The 16,456-nt window shown below is 38.6% G+C and overlaps 1 protein-coding gene across 6 annotated transcripts in view; it reads right to left on the bottom strand.

Moving 5' to 3' along the window:
- Positions 1-16,456, bottom strand: part of fubp3 (far upstream element (FUSE) binding protein 3) — a 97,087-nt gene that overhangs the window by 65,747 nt on the left and 14,884 nt on the right. The window contains exon 2 of one of the 6 annotated variants that reach the window (XM_063073552.1): positions 14,950-15,122. The exons of 4 other annotated variants lie outside the window; for them this stretch is intronic. In XM_063073552.1, the coding sequence (XP_062929622.1) occupies positions 14,950-14,979 (30 nt within the window). In that variant the 5' untranslated portion in view covers positions 14,980-15,122. Of the gene's footprint in view, positions 1-11,276; positions 11,421-14,949; positions 15,123-16,456 lie in introns of those variants that run through there. One more of the 6 variants, XM_063073554.1, reaches the window with a different exon arrangement.

Consider the following 16,456-nt stretch of genomic DNA (forward strand, 5'->3'; position numbering starts at 1 on the left):
TAGGACTTTGAAGAACTGGCACAGAAGAGAAGCCTGGAACAGATCAGTCACAATCATATTGATTGTAGGGCTGGCTAGGGGACCACATGCCTTCTCCTATTTCTAACATTGAGCAAGATGCACTTTGAGTAAAATGACACCAGAATAGGCTACCCGTAAATAGTTAAAACATTTGCTTCAGTGTTAGAAGTCCCATTTCATAGGCTTGAGAATTAATATCTCAGCTGATGTTTTTAAACAAGTACTGTTGAGTGTTCACCATTCTTCTGGAGGAGATCAAAGTTCTTCAACTGTTTTTTCAAGAGGACAAAGATCTCAAAAGATTTTTGAAGATTGGGAACATTTTGTGGTATCCTGGCAAATATTTCTGTCAATCAACATTATGAGCAAATTGTCCTGTTATTACCAGTGCTGGATGTGGGAACTTAATTTATGTAAATTGGCACTTCCTACATTATAACAGTAATCACTGAAGTATTTAATAGGGTACTCTGAAGTAGGGAAAGATGCTGTTTAAATGCAAGGAGATAGAAACCCAACCTTGCTGTCTATGCAATTTACTTCAATTCCTTATTGGGTGCTAAAGCAAAACATAAAATGCACCATACTTGAAACAGGCTTCAATCAAAAGTCACAATAACTAAAAATTCTTGGTTAAAGTACCAGTTAAATAAAACATGCTCAGTCACACAAAAAGACCACTGCTGGTATTGTCCAGATGATAGCAACGGTGGTTTAAAGAAAAGTCACGAATACCAGAACTTGCAAAGATCACTACAGCAATAAATTAACTGCTCATTAGTTTTGCTGCAGGTAGGACCATAATTTGGTCAACAGATTTGTTTACATAGCTGCAATTACTTTTCAAATATAATTAGCATTGTTAACTGTTTTGGATCAACTGAGACTTGATATGAAACAGAAATAAATGTTTATTTGTTCAGCAATACACTTGCACTACATTAATTCTTCCCAAAATAACTCCTTGTATAACAAAATAACAACCTTGTAATTACATTGTAATACAATTATGTACCTCTTCACACAATCTGTTTTTAAATACAAAATTCATAAAATGCACTATGTGCATTGCTATTGCCCAAGTGAACCCATTGTGAAACTGCACCTTAGTTTAGCTGCAGCAATCTTCCACGAGTCAGGGAGGTTGTGGTTGTTTTTCCGATAAAGTGAATGCATAAGTGACATTTCAGTAACCGCCTTGAGGTTTTCTAGCATTCTGAGTCATCAAGTTTATTGTCAATTACCTACAAACATGTATACAACATTTATAACCATATAATGTGTATAGAAACAAGACAACATTTCTCCAAACCAGGGTGTAAAACACAGTAGTACACATAACACATTAACTTATGAAGACAAGGACAAAATGTACAGATGTTATAAAGACAGAGGATGTGGATAAACTATTATACTCAGGGACACAGTGGTCATTGTGTCTGAATGTGCCATCTTGAAAATATCATTTTTACATTATGTTCAGTACTACTCAAAACAGCTACCAGGTGCATCCCTAACGTTCTGACTGAAACCAGCATCACCAATGACTAGTCACATGCGTTTCAAGTTTGTGGGATTTTATTGCACAAACTGGCCACACAAATGGGGTGCATTAACATTCAAAAGGTACCTGAATAGGAAAGGTTATAGAGGCATTATGGGCCAAATGTGACAAGTGATCATATTTCATTGCTTAAAAAGTAGTGGTATTTTGTGGGCAATACAAGATGTTTCAAGCATTCACATTTACGCATTACTGAAATTCTAGGTTATCAGGAGTAAACCTGATTTCATAAAGACAAGAAACTAAGGATTCCCAAGTGGATTTCTTAGTCTCTTTGCAGGAATATTTTGTTCAATGAAAAAAAATTAGATTTTATATATGTCCATTCATAATAAGTTGGCACAGTTATAACTGGTCTCTGCCAACTAATGAATTCTGATAATACCTTGGGTCCTGCAAGTTAACCTTTAGGAAATCTTGCACGAGAACTCCCAAGTCCCTGTGCACCTCCAATTTCTGAATTTGCTCTCAGCAATGATCAATTTTGGGATGGTATCAGAAAAGCTAAAGGATTTTACTCTTCTTCCTACACCTCCCCCATCAATTATCCTGGGATGCAGGCTCATGTCAAATATGACTTGAACAACATTGGGTGCCACCAAGAATATCAATATGTCTTGTTTAACACTTCAAGACAGCAAATATCAAATGAACTGAATAGCAGAAATTACCAGGAGAACCTCATTCTCACAACTCAATCTCCATAGAGGTTTTGTTTTTGAAAATCCACTAGAGTTGAGTAATCAAGGGCAGCAACCCAAACAATGCAATATCATTTTCTTCAGGTTTATTGGCACAGCAGAACATAGTGTCAGGGCCACAAGTTTAAGCAAATCTTGCCACTCTCCTGCCGACCTCACCCACACAGAATCACTCTGCATCGTAAGTTTACTCATATTTTGCTAGCTGTAAAAGCCAATATGGAACGTTACAGTACAGGAACAGGTCCTTTTCTCATGACATTGTGTCAAACTAATTAAATTAGTAATCAAATGCCTGACTAAACTAATTCCTTCAGCCTACAAAATGTTCATTTACTTTCATTTAATGCACATTCATGTGCCTATTAATAACCTCTTGAACACCTCTATGGTATGTCTTCACCACCAACCTTGGCAGCCCATTCCTCTGTAAAAACTTGTCCCAGGTATCTCCTTTGAACTTTTCCTCTCAACTTAAATGCATGCCCTCTGGTATTGGGCGTTTCAACCCTGGGAAAAAGATACAGGCCATCTACTCTATGCTTCTCAATCTTAACCCTATCAGAACTCCCTCAACCCTCCAGAGGAAATAACCCAAATATGACCTCTGATCTAGACAGCATCCTGGTAAGCATCTTCTGCACCTTTTCCAAAGTCTTAACATTCTTCCTATAATAGGATAAGCAGAAATGAATGCAATACTCTAAATGTAACCTGACCAATGTTTTATAAAGTTGTAATATAACTCTCCAGATTTTTAAACTCAGTTCCTTGACTAATAAAGACAAGCATGCTATACATTGTGATCACTTTATTAAGTAAAGGAGTGGAACCCTGTGTGGTCTACTGCTGGTGTAGCCCTCCACTTCAAGGTTCAGCATGTTGTGTGGAGATGCTCTTCTGCATACCAGTTGTATTGCATGGTTGTTTGAGTTACTGTCAATTTCCTGTCAGCATGAACCTATCCGGTTAGTTTCCTCTGACCTCTCTCATTAACAAGGCATTTTTGCCCACAGAACAGCCACGCAATGGATTTTTTTTTTTTTGCACGATTCTCTGTAAACTCTAGAGACTGTTGTGTGTGAAAATCCCAAGAGATCAGCAGTTTAAGATACTCAAACCATCCTGTCTGGCATTAACAACCATTCCACAGTCAATCATTTCTTCCTCATTTTGATGTTTCATCTCAACAACAGCTGAACCTCTTGGCCATGCCCACATGCTTTTATGCATTGAGTTGCTGCCAGGTGATTGGCTGATTAGATAAAATTGCATTAACAAGGTATACAGGTGTATTTAATAAAGTGGCCACTGGGTATATGCTTTCTTTAGCACCACATTAACCTGCGCAGTCATTACAGACTTGGACCCCAAGATGCCTCTGCACATCACTGTAAGGGTCTTCTTATTAAGTGTACTGTTCTTCCACATTTGATCTCCCAAAATGTAACACTTCATATTTTCCAAATGCTTATTTACTTGTTTTTAAAAAAGCTACAACTTAAAGCTAATTTTTCTTCATTTTTAAAGTTAATCAAAAACAAACTCAAACTATTCCAAAACAGTACTTTAAAAAAATAACTTGCTTGCCAGTTTGTCAAATCCAAAACCCTACAATCCTTATCGAAACCACTGCGGTCTCTAACATGACATAGTTTTCAAAAGGCAATACCCCATCTTAATGCTGAAGAATCTCAGCACGACTGGGTGCCACCAGAGGTCCAATGTGGAGTTCAGTGGCAGAGTTCAATGACAAACTTTGAGCCCTATGTCATTTAATTCCTGGACTATGCTTTGACAGAACATTCCTGGATGTATGGGCCTTACCTCCAATTGCAAAACAACTCCAATAATCCATTATTCAAATATACAGAATTCCTGATGGTTTGACAGGTAGCTTCCTTTCTGCTCACCAGGGCTCTAGTATGCATGTTCTTTATACTGATCAGTTCACTGCATGATAATAATGTACAAGATCGAAAAGTAGTGAACTGAAATTGAATTGGGGCATTAAAAGAATAATAACATTCAACTATCTGCAAAATCCATTTGTCCAGCCAAACTATGCCAGATTATCGGTTTTATGTCTAAATGCCATTAGATCCCAAAGGCCAACATTCTTCCGAGGAGTAAAGAAGGCTGGGATATTGAAATCTGAAATGCAACAGACAACAACTGTGCATCTATAGCTATCTGGCAGGACTGAAGTTAGATAATGAAGGATGAGATCAAGGAGGAATTTGACAAGAAAGTTAATTATAAAATCAAGGCATTGCTTCAATGAAAGCAAATGTAAAATTAATGAGAACAGGAATAACGGGTGCTGGAATAGATTCTCCCTTGGTAATGCTCTCAAGTGCTTTCACAGCGTGCTACTTAAATCCACAACCACCTGACAGAGGACAGTATTGTTATTAAGCCATTGTTGACATTCCCAAGGCATACGAAAAACTAGATATCATATCACAAAAATGGATTAAAGCCTAAACAACTGCATGAAAGCAAGGCTAAGGATAAAACAACTAGCTTCCTTTCGATTCTCCAGTCAAATCATTAACGGCTAGTTTAAATCTTATTGAGATAACCAAAACTATATCATAAAATCGGCACCAAATTCATTTTCCTGAACTTGGGAGATTCCCTACTAATCATAATTACAGTATTACATGGGTTAAAAACACAAGTAACTATCGAAATACTCATGGGTCAAGCAGTATTTGTGGATGGGAAGGGTTGAGGAAAGATGACATGAAAGGTTAACTCAGTTCTTCCAAAATTTTCTATTTTAGTGCAGATGCTGTTATCTATCTCAAAATCCTACTGATGTGGAGGGGACAAAGTTAAAATTAGGAGCACTATGTGTGTATCACCAAATATTTTCCTTTAAATTCTTAACGTTGAGGAGTTATAGATGCTTTAAATGCATTATCAGCTCCAGCGGCTAAATCTAATAACGCCTGCCTCTACCTGGATTTATCGACACCCACCCTAAATACTAGAGGTACCAGTCGAATTGATAATCTGTACTATAATTAGTTTCACAAAGTTCAACACATTTTAGACATTTCACTGAATATTGTACAACACATATCAGGAAAATGTTGGGTTGTTCAAGGGGTTAACTTGAAATCAACAATACTTAGCATATAAAAATGTATAAGGCACATTGAAGTATGAAAATTACTTCAGTTTGGACACACCAAAATCACAATTGCCATCTCCCAACAACCAAGCCATTTAAATTTGGTTCAAGGCAACTAGGCATTTTTGCTCGAGTTTCTATCAGTCACTGAGCCAAATATTCATTCTAACTGTGTGACTCAAAGGAATTTACACAGTAAGGTCACCCTGGAAATTCATCTAATCTCATTAGTCAGATTTAAGATTGTCAGTAACACTCTGACAGCATTGCACCAAACAGAATGTTAATGGTCTCTGTGTTCCTGCAAGAACTATAAAACTGAACTTGCATTTTCCAATCATATGCAAAAGAATAAACACCAGTTTTATTTCAGATTTTTTTTAATATATTGGAACATTATACAGTGATGCTTCTTCACATCCAATGAGGCTTTTGGCAAAACAAAAGATATAGTAAATTGTTCTTACGCAAAGACAATTCAGATGGAACTAGTTAACAGAAACCAAGGAAGATCATCATGTCACCATGGTCCCTTTGTGACTTTTCACCTTTTCTTCTTACGGTTCTCCTTCAGGCGCAGACTGAACTGAAGCCACAACTTACTCCAATTCACTTCTAAAAATATCAAGTTCAGTATCAAAGAAATATCAATCCAGTTTTGTGGTGGAATAGTGTTCTCAGCTCCATACAATCTATTAGCCACCATACTAGTGGAGAATTACCCTAGGAAGCTGGAAAATTATACCTTGTACTATGTTGAAAGAGTTAAGAGTAACATTTCTATAGAAAGATCAAAGTTTGTTGGACATTTGAATGAATACCTAAATTTTGAAGGCTATGAAATGTATACAAATACTTTCACCAGTAAAAACAATACCCACGTGTGGATGTTAGCATCAATACAACAGACCCATCCTCCCAGACACTTGGATCCATGTCAACAAATCAACGTGATCACTGAAATAAGATCTTGTCCTTTACAAGCCCATGTAATTACTGAGAGTGCCACATCAGATTAAAGGCTGTCACACCCAGTCAACTTCAATCCTCAATAAGAATTCCAGGACCTGAAGCATATGGATCCTCACGGCCACAACGTCAAGACACGCCTCATGGCCAACTCAAACGTCAAGACACGTCTGAAAGAGGAATGCCATCTTCATGTGTTGTTTTCCATCACGAGAAATTTGTGACTCGCCCGTGATAAGTGAATGTCTCATGATCCTCTTCATTCATTACGTGACGCGTCTATGATCCACTAGCTCCTTCAATGCACAAGTTACAGGCATCAGCTCACATGCTTCAACCCTGGAAGCTACAAATTTTACAAAAGAAAGATTTCATCTTTGACCCTTGGACAAAATGAAACAGGCACATATCACAGGTATGCTAATCCTTCCGTGGCTTCAATGCCAGTACTTGTTAGGTAGAAAGAGGTCCCAAAGCTGTTCCCCATAATCCAGTCATTGGCACTTGTATGGTATGTTAAAAGGCCTTAACAGATTAGATATGACAAAGTTATTTCCCATGATAGGGGATTCTAGGCCAAGACGGCACGTCTTCAGGATTGAAGGACGTCCTTTTAGAACTGAGATGTGGTGAAATTACTTCTAGTCAGTGGGTGGTAAATTTGTGGAATTTGTTGCCACGAGCGGCTGTGGAGGCCTAGTTATTGAGTGTATTTAAGGCAGAGATAGATAGGTTCTGATTACCCGAGATAGATATAGATAGGGTGAAGGCAGGGGCGTGGGGATTACTGGAAGAATAGGATCCGCCCATGATTGAATAGCGGAGCAAACACGATGGGCCAAATAGCCTACTTCTGCTCCTATATCTTATGGTCTTATCATCCAAGACAGAAAGAGCATCAGTCACACAATGTTAAATATTATTGAACTAACAATTACCCAATTTTGTTATTTCATCCAGCTGGCCCCCCAACAGCAAAAAAAACCCTGAAAATCTCAAGAACCCCATATAGTCAGCACAGATAGACCTTCACAAATATGACAACCAGCAGGAACAAAACAAAAAATCAGTGTCTAGATTGTCCCAAATTTCACCCTATTATCACCTACACAGAGACCTTTGGTTGGTCTACCAGGACTTGGGGTGATGCAAATGACAAAATTCAGGACAGATTTACCTAGATATGCAAGATTCAAATCCATGTCTAAAGGGAAGTAAACAACTTTACAGGCTTGGTATTCATCAGAAAATGATATAAAAATAACAAATGGCTGGCAGAAGGCCCAGTAACTCAGTGATAACCAGAAGTATGCTGTTTCTTCAGGACTTTTTGGCCTAAACTGACATCCTGCTGAGGGTCAAGAACAGAGGTAAAGCAAGAATGGAAGGGGCAAGATAACTTTACAAGAATCAGCAGTCTGAAGACTTTAGCAATTACCATCAGTGACACAAATATCCTTAAACTGATCCCACAAATCCTGCTTTGCTGCTGTCTCTAGACTTGCAGATCATTAAAATACCATATGCCAACAGAAAAATAACAAACTCAGAAGCCCGTGAAGTTGTAAAAGTTGTCAGAATGAATCTCCTGTTACAAAAAAATTTCACCAACCACGTCAGAGAAGGACATGCCGGAGACTTGGATCATAATCATTTTGCAATGCAGGCACTACACCAGGACCTCCCCATTTCCACAGTTTATTCATTGCCAGGGTTTTCCTTCCAGAGACCCAAGAGCTGTTCCACACATTACAGTGTGGTTTCCACCCATCTACAGGCAGACTGCACGTCAACTTTACTATGTGTCAGGTCCAAGAACAACACACCAACCACCATGCATAACCACTATCCTCAAAGACTTTTGACTCATTAGCCAAGAGGGCCAGTAGATCATCCTTCTCAAAGTTGGTTGCCCACAGAAATTCTACCTCTATGTTGCATCTACTAAAACCTCACCATAGACTGGTATCAAGGAAGGATACACAATGGCTTTTGCTGTTATACTGCAATTCAATTCCAACAAAATGGCTTATCTCCATCATACCGAGTAGAACAAGTGGAAACTACAGTACTGTGCAAAAGCTTTAGGCACATGTATAGCTAGGGTGCCCAAGACTTTTGCACAGTACTGTATTTGTCAACATGGAACAGAAAGCGAGTTTGTAAATGTGACGGGAGCAAAGGATGTTGGGAATGGCAAGGGAGAGTGCCGCAGGAAGAGAGTGGCAGAAATGGAGTGCCGGGTGAAGCTGTGCAGACACACCCAGTCCTGAGTCACCAGGCAAGGAAAATTAGATTCCAAACAATTGGTTCATTGATTACAATTGGTTCTGGTGCTTCCCGCTCACTCCCGTCTCCCTTCCCCCTTTCTTAGCCATGATTCCTCACTCCCCGCCTCATTCCTACTCTCAGCCCACAAAACAGACCCACATCAGAATCATGTTTATCATCACTCACACGTCAAAGTTGCTTTTCTGCAGGAGTACACTGCAATACATAAAATTACTACAGTACTGTGGAAATGTCTGAGGCACCTTAGCTATATATGAATGTGCCCAAGGCTTTTGCATAGCACTGTATTTAACTTCCATAAGCCCTATCCCAGAACCAAGACCACCCCTCCTAAACTGACATTTCTGTATGCATACAGAGGGCAATCTGCAAATCACGGTCAGAGGAGCAACTAAAGGTCAGGACAGAATACTCCTTGCAGTTAACATGTGCAATCAGGTCATCTATAAAGTGCTTTTGCCGTACAATGTGTGCCTTTGATAATAAAAGATCCACAACAAAATCCTGGAAACTACAGAGCTACCCATCATCACTTTCAGTGTGCCATTGTAGCACTTTGCCTGTCTGAGGAAAAGTGCTGATGATCAAGACCTCAAGCCTGACCTGACAGAAAGCACGTGGGTCAGAGTGCAGCAATCCTAGTTTTCGTATTTCTGATACATGAATTAACCAGGCAGGTGCCACCAAGTTCTTGAAAGATACACCTTCATTTCTTAATAAATTTGACAAATACCCCAGCAGGATCAATATCAACAGCCTACTTCAGACCAACTTCCCCAACAACCAATTCCTAAACACACTCATCAGCTCCAACAACTAGGTGACATCTAGAGTGACAAACCTGTGTTGGATCCTGATGCTCTTGCAATCTAGGGGTTTTTCAGAAGTTCAGAATGAGGCACAAAGCTTGCTAATTTATTTTATTAAGTGATACAAAAACAAAGAACAGACAGACACCCCAAGAGAACAAGACAGACAAGAGTCTTGTACTCAGACTAGAGATAACAGCATTCCAGTGATAACAATTAACCTATAAAATAACCAGATTCAGGTGGCGTGACATCTGCCACAGAAAATTAAGATGGGCAAGTTAAGCTACAAGAAAAATGCAAACTCAGGATTGGACGCAAGTATATATTTATTTTACTTAATTCTATATCTCATGCTACAGAAAGATCTGAGTGTTAAATTTGGGATTCATTCACTTCACTAATTGTTTCAGACTCAGATTTTCCATTGTTCAGGCTTATGCTCACAATAATAAAATACACCATCAGACGATATAATCAGGGAAAATTATTTGTCAGAACCTAGCACCCAAGGCAAATTAGTAAAACTGGTTAACTGAATAAATTAAAATGACTAATTAATGAGATACAACTTTTCCACAATATATCACTATCTGATCATAGTACATATAGCAACCAAACAAAATATTAATTATCAGCAGGTGCAACTATACAATCCACAAATTTTGGCAGGTTCCATTCTTGTCAACATGTAGCTTAAACAACTTTAGTGACTGCCACATTTTAAAGATACAACCTAATGAACATGATTCCTTAATACATATAATGACAGAATATTAGAGTCCACAACATATTTAGCTATAAATTAATGGGTTGAATGGCCTAATTCTGCTCTTGTATGTACAGGCAATCCCCGAGTTACGAACGTCCGACTTACAAACAACTCGTACTTACGAACGGTCTGCCATAAAGCCTATTAAAAATTCATCGGCTCGAGGAAGGAGAACGCCGTCTGCCATTTTAAGTCAGATCACGTTGTCGTTAACACTGTGTTATTTGTACTTGGCTTAAATTTTTCTTAGCAAGATTCACCCTGACCCCCCCCCCCTTTCCTGTCAGCACCTAAAACACTTGTCCCATTTAACCTGCCTCATTGCGGGTGGACTTTAGGACCCAGAGGAGCTCAGGACCCACTGCCCGCAGCTGCTGCTGAATCCGCAGTGTTTCTGTTCCATTGACAGAAAACGGTCACGATTGAAAAGAAAGTGGAAATAATAAAGCGATTAGAAAGAGGTGAAACGTCATCGGTCACTGGAAAAGCATTAGGCTACAGTCGGTCAACGATCAGAACAATTTTAAAGGATAAAGTAAGAATAATGGGGCACATGAAAGGCCCTGCCCCGATGAAAGCTGCAATTATTACTAAGCAACGCAGTGGTTTAATTATTGAAATACATACGTTTCTTAAGTGTTTTATATGCATTGAAAGATAAAATATATACTATATGCTAAGACAAACGCTCAACTAACTGACGCTAAATAATACCAGATGTACCTGTTCCAACTTACGTACAAATCCAACTTAAAGACAGACTCAGGAACGGAACTCGTTCGTAACCTGGAGACTGCCTGTACCTACAATATTAATATATATAGTCAACCATAAGTATTCAATGTTACACAATACTGTGCTCTCAACAATCAATCACATTGAAAATAGGGAAAATATTACCTTCTAAAATGTAACTAAATTGCATGCAAGATACAAGCTCATTGTCCAACAACTAATGGTACAACATTAAACATTTCAGAATTTTGGACAGAAACGTGATAACTACCTTTGAACAGCCATCACAATATTAAGCGATTGTCTTCAAACAAACAAATGACCAATTTAGCAGCAAAACCATCAGAAAAACATTTTTTCTATTGGGTCTTCACTACTCTAAACAGCTGTCCTACTCATTACTGGAAGCCAGCAGCAATAAACAGGAACAGAACAACCCAGTAAAGTAACTACGTAAATAATGTATCAGCTTACAGGGCACGTGACATATGTCTACAAGCTGAAGCTTTACTAAATTCCAACTGAGCAAAGCACAAAACTATGTCAACAAAATATTTCTGCAGCCTGAAATTAAACAACTTTGCTTTCAGTTCATACAGACTTCACCAGGGGAGAAGTACAACAATGTGCTGGGCCGAAAACAGAGAGCAGGAAAAGATTTTCCAAATGGAGATCTTAGATAACAGTAAATAAAACAGGTGAAACAATCTAGAAAATGGCTAGAGTTAGCAGAGACAGATAGTAAGCTTCTTATCTGCATTCATGACAATACAATTCCAACACTTTCTCCACAAATGAAAATATTACTGGATCAACAATTTAACCAGTGTGTTAATTCATTCTGCCAGAGGAGTAAAGGGATCAAAAAGATATTACTTAGGGCAGCAAGCAAATACATTAAATCATTGGCCTTTTGTAAATCAATTAAGTGCATTTAGAACAGAGATGAAGAGAAATTTCTTGAGCCAGAGACTGGTGAATCTGTGGAATTCTCTGCCAACAAATCATGCAAACAATTGAAGCAAACACAACAGCATTCCGAGCTAAAATTGAGTCCTCAGATCTGAACCCCGGAGCAGCCCAGAGGAGGCCCAAAGCTTCACTATCAGTTCATCGTGTCAGTGGGCAAGGAGCACAGCAGCCGGGCCAATCTTCATAGACAGAGTGCCATGGAAATCATCACTGTGGAGAACAGGCGAAATCGGCTCACGTCCTGACTGACACCGTCTTTTCAGTCTATCTGGGCCAGCATTTAAATTGGAATCTCCAGCCCCCTGGAGGGAGGAGTGAAGATCGTGGAGAGCAAGCAAAATGGCCTCTCGCCTTCGACTGGGCTGGTGTTTAAATTATCCAAGCATTGGATCGTACCTTGCACTGAGACCCGGGTACCACGAAGGACTTGGGACCTAGACCACAATGCCCAGCGATTCACTCCAGGCCCAGCCCGAAGCTGCCCTCAAGCTCTTCAGATCAGCTCGGTACCCAGATTTCCATCTGCAACAATTTTGCAACATGTTATCTCGGCTCATCCTTCGAAATTTGCCTCGATAATTTAACAATTTACTCCAGAAAAGGTATGTTTAGTGACGTTTTTAGTCAGATTTCTTAGCTTTTTGACTACCATAGGCTGTTGCACACGTTGGGAGGCACTAACCTAACCAGCCTTTTAAGGCAGAGGTTGATTAGTCAGGGCATGAAGGGATGGTGGGAGAAGGCTGGAGATTGGGGCTGACAGGAAAATGGATCAGCCATGGTGAAATGGTGGAGCAGACTCGATGGGCCAAATGACCTAACCCTACTCCTACATCTTATGGAGTTGTCTCTCTTCATGGGCAGGTAACTACTTGACCTCCCCAGGTACTCTGGATGGAATTCAATAGCGCACTATGAGAGAAATCAACGATGCAGTGTGGTACAGAACAGTGAAAGATTACGTTCACCTTTGAACTATGTGTTTTCCATCTCTCCCGTTCTAACTACAGACACACCAAGCAATTTCTTTTCCCTTCTCTCCAATTATTGTTAAATATATTATAAAAATTTAGCTGAAGCAAGATTATAAAGCGCCAGGAAACTGGAAACGAGCACATTTGAAGGAATAAGTAATAAATCTTTAAGCTACAGATAGATATATCTTAAGCCCCTCAGTATGAAAATGCCACAATCTTTCCTTGTAAAGTAAGCATGCATTATATAAAGACACATGCCATCTTCACCTAACAATTTGCAAAACACATCGTAACCTATTACTTTATCAGGTACTAAAAATTATTTTCAGACAAATATATTTCGGCTGCTATAGCTCCCAGACTGTGCCAAGGAATCTTTAACGTCATTCAGAATAATATGAACTAGCAATGAAACAAAGGTTCATATCATATTTGAGATACAGGACGTTTGATATTGAAGTACTCATCAAAAATGCACATATTCAATTCTGTACATGAGCTGACTCTGGACTGTAACTGTAACCCCAACCATGCAACTTGTAAATATATAAAAAAAGAAACTACAACTGTTATAACTCCTTATCATCACTTTATCAAAAGTATTTTCAGGCAGTTTGAACATAGTAACTTTTCTCCTTATATTTTCAACTATAATAGCCTTGAATGTAAAACTGCATGGTGCTCAGATCAGTACATAAAAGAAACATAACACTTTTGATATGATACTTTGCCATACATACGAAGAGGGCGATAAGGGAAATATTCCAGTCGATAACTTGCATTTAAACAGCACCTCTAAACAACAGCTATGAAAACACACAGTAGTGCGTTGCTGAAGTATTATAGGGTGGTACACTTAACCCTGGCAAGTTGGTCCTGTCAGATTGTGGCTGATGTGCCCCTCAATTTAACTTTTACCTTATCATCCACTCATTTACTTAATTTTGTTTTTGATTTTCAGTTCATTTAGCTTCAATATTTTAAGAAAGGCAGATTGCTGACAGATCAGAAACGCCTGAAGAGGGACATGAAGACTAATAGGAAATTTGAAGCTATCCACTAAATATTATAAATGACATTTTCTATAATGCAATAAACATCCACAGGGTTGCAAGTGGCTCATACTTTAAATTTACATTTGATTCACCCAACAGTTTTGTATGGTAGTTTCTGCAGGTTTCATAACCATACATTTATCATTACACATTTAAGATATATTTATCTTCCACCAATGTGAAACAAGTCGAAATAGAAGAATTTCAGTTCAACATCCATCAGGACACCTCAAATTACAATCCTGTAGGTCAGTCAGGACATTTGCTTTTCCCAAAGTTCTCACTAGGCGCAAACACAGCAAAGCAAATAACCTTCCTTGCATAAAAACACTGGGACACACTGCAGCCACAGGAAAAATAAAAAAAATGTTTCAATTGGGCAGCTGGTAAACTGAAGAAAATCTTCAGGATCTATTTGGACTCTGACATCATCAGTTCCCATCAGCAATCCTCTCAGTATCTAGTTCAGAAATAAAGTTGCCTCTTGAACCCATTTACAGAATTTTGAGAAGTTTTGCCTGGGGCTGACTGTTACACTTACTTGTTGCTTGCTTGCTAATTTTTAAATCTCAAAGTTTTTTGGATCAATTTTAAGGTAATTAGTTCAATGCTTCCTTCAGTAACAACTTTCCACAAGAACAGGAATGATCGCAAACTTTGAAATTAGATGGGTGCTAATGAAAAATAGCAAGAGCAGCCAAATTGCCGATGTAAACACGAGAGGAAATACAGAATGCGTGACACCAAAACACAAATACAAGTGCAGCAATTTCCACTTTAATCCAGAGATTTCATTGTTTAATCAGTAAGCTTCAATGTGGAAAAATTAAAACAGGAAATTTGGATGGGGCAAGGTTCACAGCACTAATAATTAAAAGTACCATCCAAAGGATAAAATGTTTTAGAAATATTCCCACTTTTATGCTCAAAACACACCTACCAGAAATTCACCCTTGTCTCTTCCTGCCATTTGACTTTGTGCTAACCATTCGCCATCATTCCTGGTCTTGGATGGTTTGATGTCCAGGACTGAATTGTTCAGTGGTTCAATGGAAGAACCAGGATTGATACTTTCCTTCAGTCAGTGTATGCCAGCAGCTGAAGAAAGCCCTCCTAATAAATTATACCAGAGAATATATTTAACTTGATTGGCCTTGGATAGGCTTCAATTTTACAAAAGGACACCATGACCACCTTTAGTACGACAAACTCCACTTTAACCAAATTGTTGAATAAAGCATTAATGAAAGACACTAACTGAGGAACCATGCACAAGATTAAGCTGTTATTTCATCTTCAATAACCAAGATCTAACTGGCCACAGGCAAGTTGACAAGTATTTCTATTCAAGCTTCTGCAAATAACATAAAATGACACACAACACCAACCAATTTTATAGTCTCATTGAAGAGAAATCTTAAAACAATGATATGGAGAATGGTAAATAAAATAATCCTGTAGTGTAAAGATTTTAGACATTCATGCATTGATACACATCTATACTATAAACCACTTAGCTCTGCTGATCTGTACCAACTTACACCCAAGCTAGCTTCTCATGTGACTTATCAACCACATCCATAGGGATTCCTTACCACCTTAATTTCAAGGTAACATGAATGCAGAAAAGGCTGGGCTTCTTGGCTTGAAGCTGAGTGTCCAGAGCACTCTGGCTCATTCAGTACATGACCAGAAAGTGGGCGGATACTACTGGGAGCAAAAAAGGAAAACATTTGGTTCCACAGCACTAGCATGCCATATTGCAACAAGCAAAAACCACCAACAATAGCCGATTTTCTTTAAGTAATGGAAACAACACACAGTAAATCAAGTAATCATAAATGAGCTAATAATGGTCTTCTGATTTGGCATGATTACCATTTACAGAAAGAAATGTTGCCTCTTTTTCACTACTAAAGACCATGTTTTGGTAAGGAACAAATCCACTGGAATCAATTGACCCTGTCCAAGTAGCAAATATTCAAGAGAACACTGACATGAAGAGCTGGTCATCCCTGGCCCCAGATAATACACCTCCTCTTCGTGTGGTATGAAAACCACCACAATGTATTCCTCTTGCAGGGATCAGTGCTTAACAAATGGTGGCGGCTTCACTGTTCCCACCGGTTGCTTCCCTAATCCAAGATACTAAAGCCTACATTAACTAAGATGATAAATGTGACAAGACATTGAAGTCTAGGGCTGATGCTAGATGTCATAACACAAAAGCTGATCTAGAAAAGATGGCTTTTTCCTTCTGGTTACTAAAATTTAACTAGACACAATTTTGACAAAGTTCTTTCGGGCATAAATACTTAAGGCAAAATAACATGGTTGCAAACAAATGACTGAATTTGTATGAAATCACAAGTTATGAAAACCCACTAAAGCCACTAGAAGTCATCCAAAAAGATTACAGGCTTGATATAATTCATATTTTTAAAGCT

The sequence above is a fragment of the Mobula hypostoma genome, chromosome 21, assembly GCF_963921235.1.
Source record: "Mobula hypostoma chromosome 21, sMobHyp1.1, whole genome shotgun sequence".
Classification (NCBI taxonomy): domain Eukaryota; kingdom Metazoa; phylum Chordata; class Chondrichthyes; order Myliobatiformes; family Myliobatidae; genus Mobula; species Mobula hypostoma.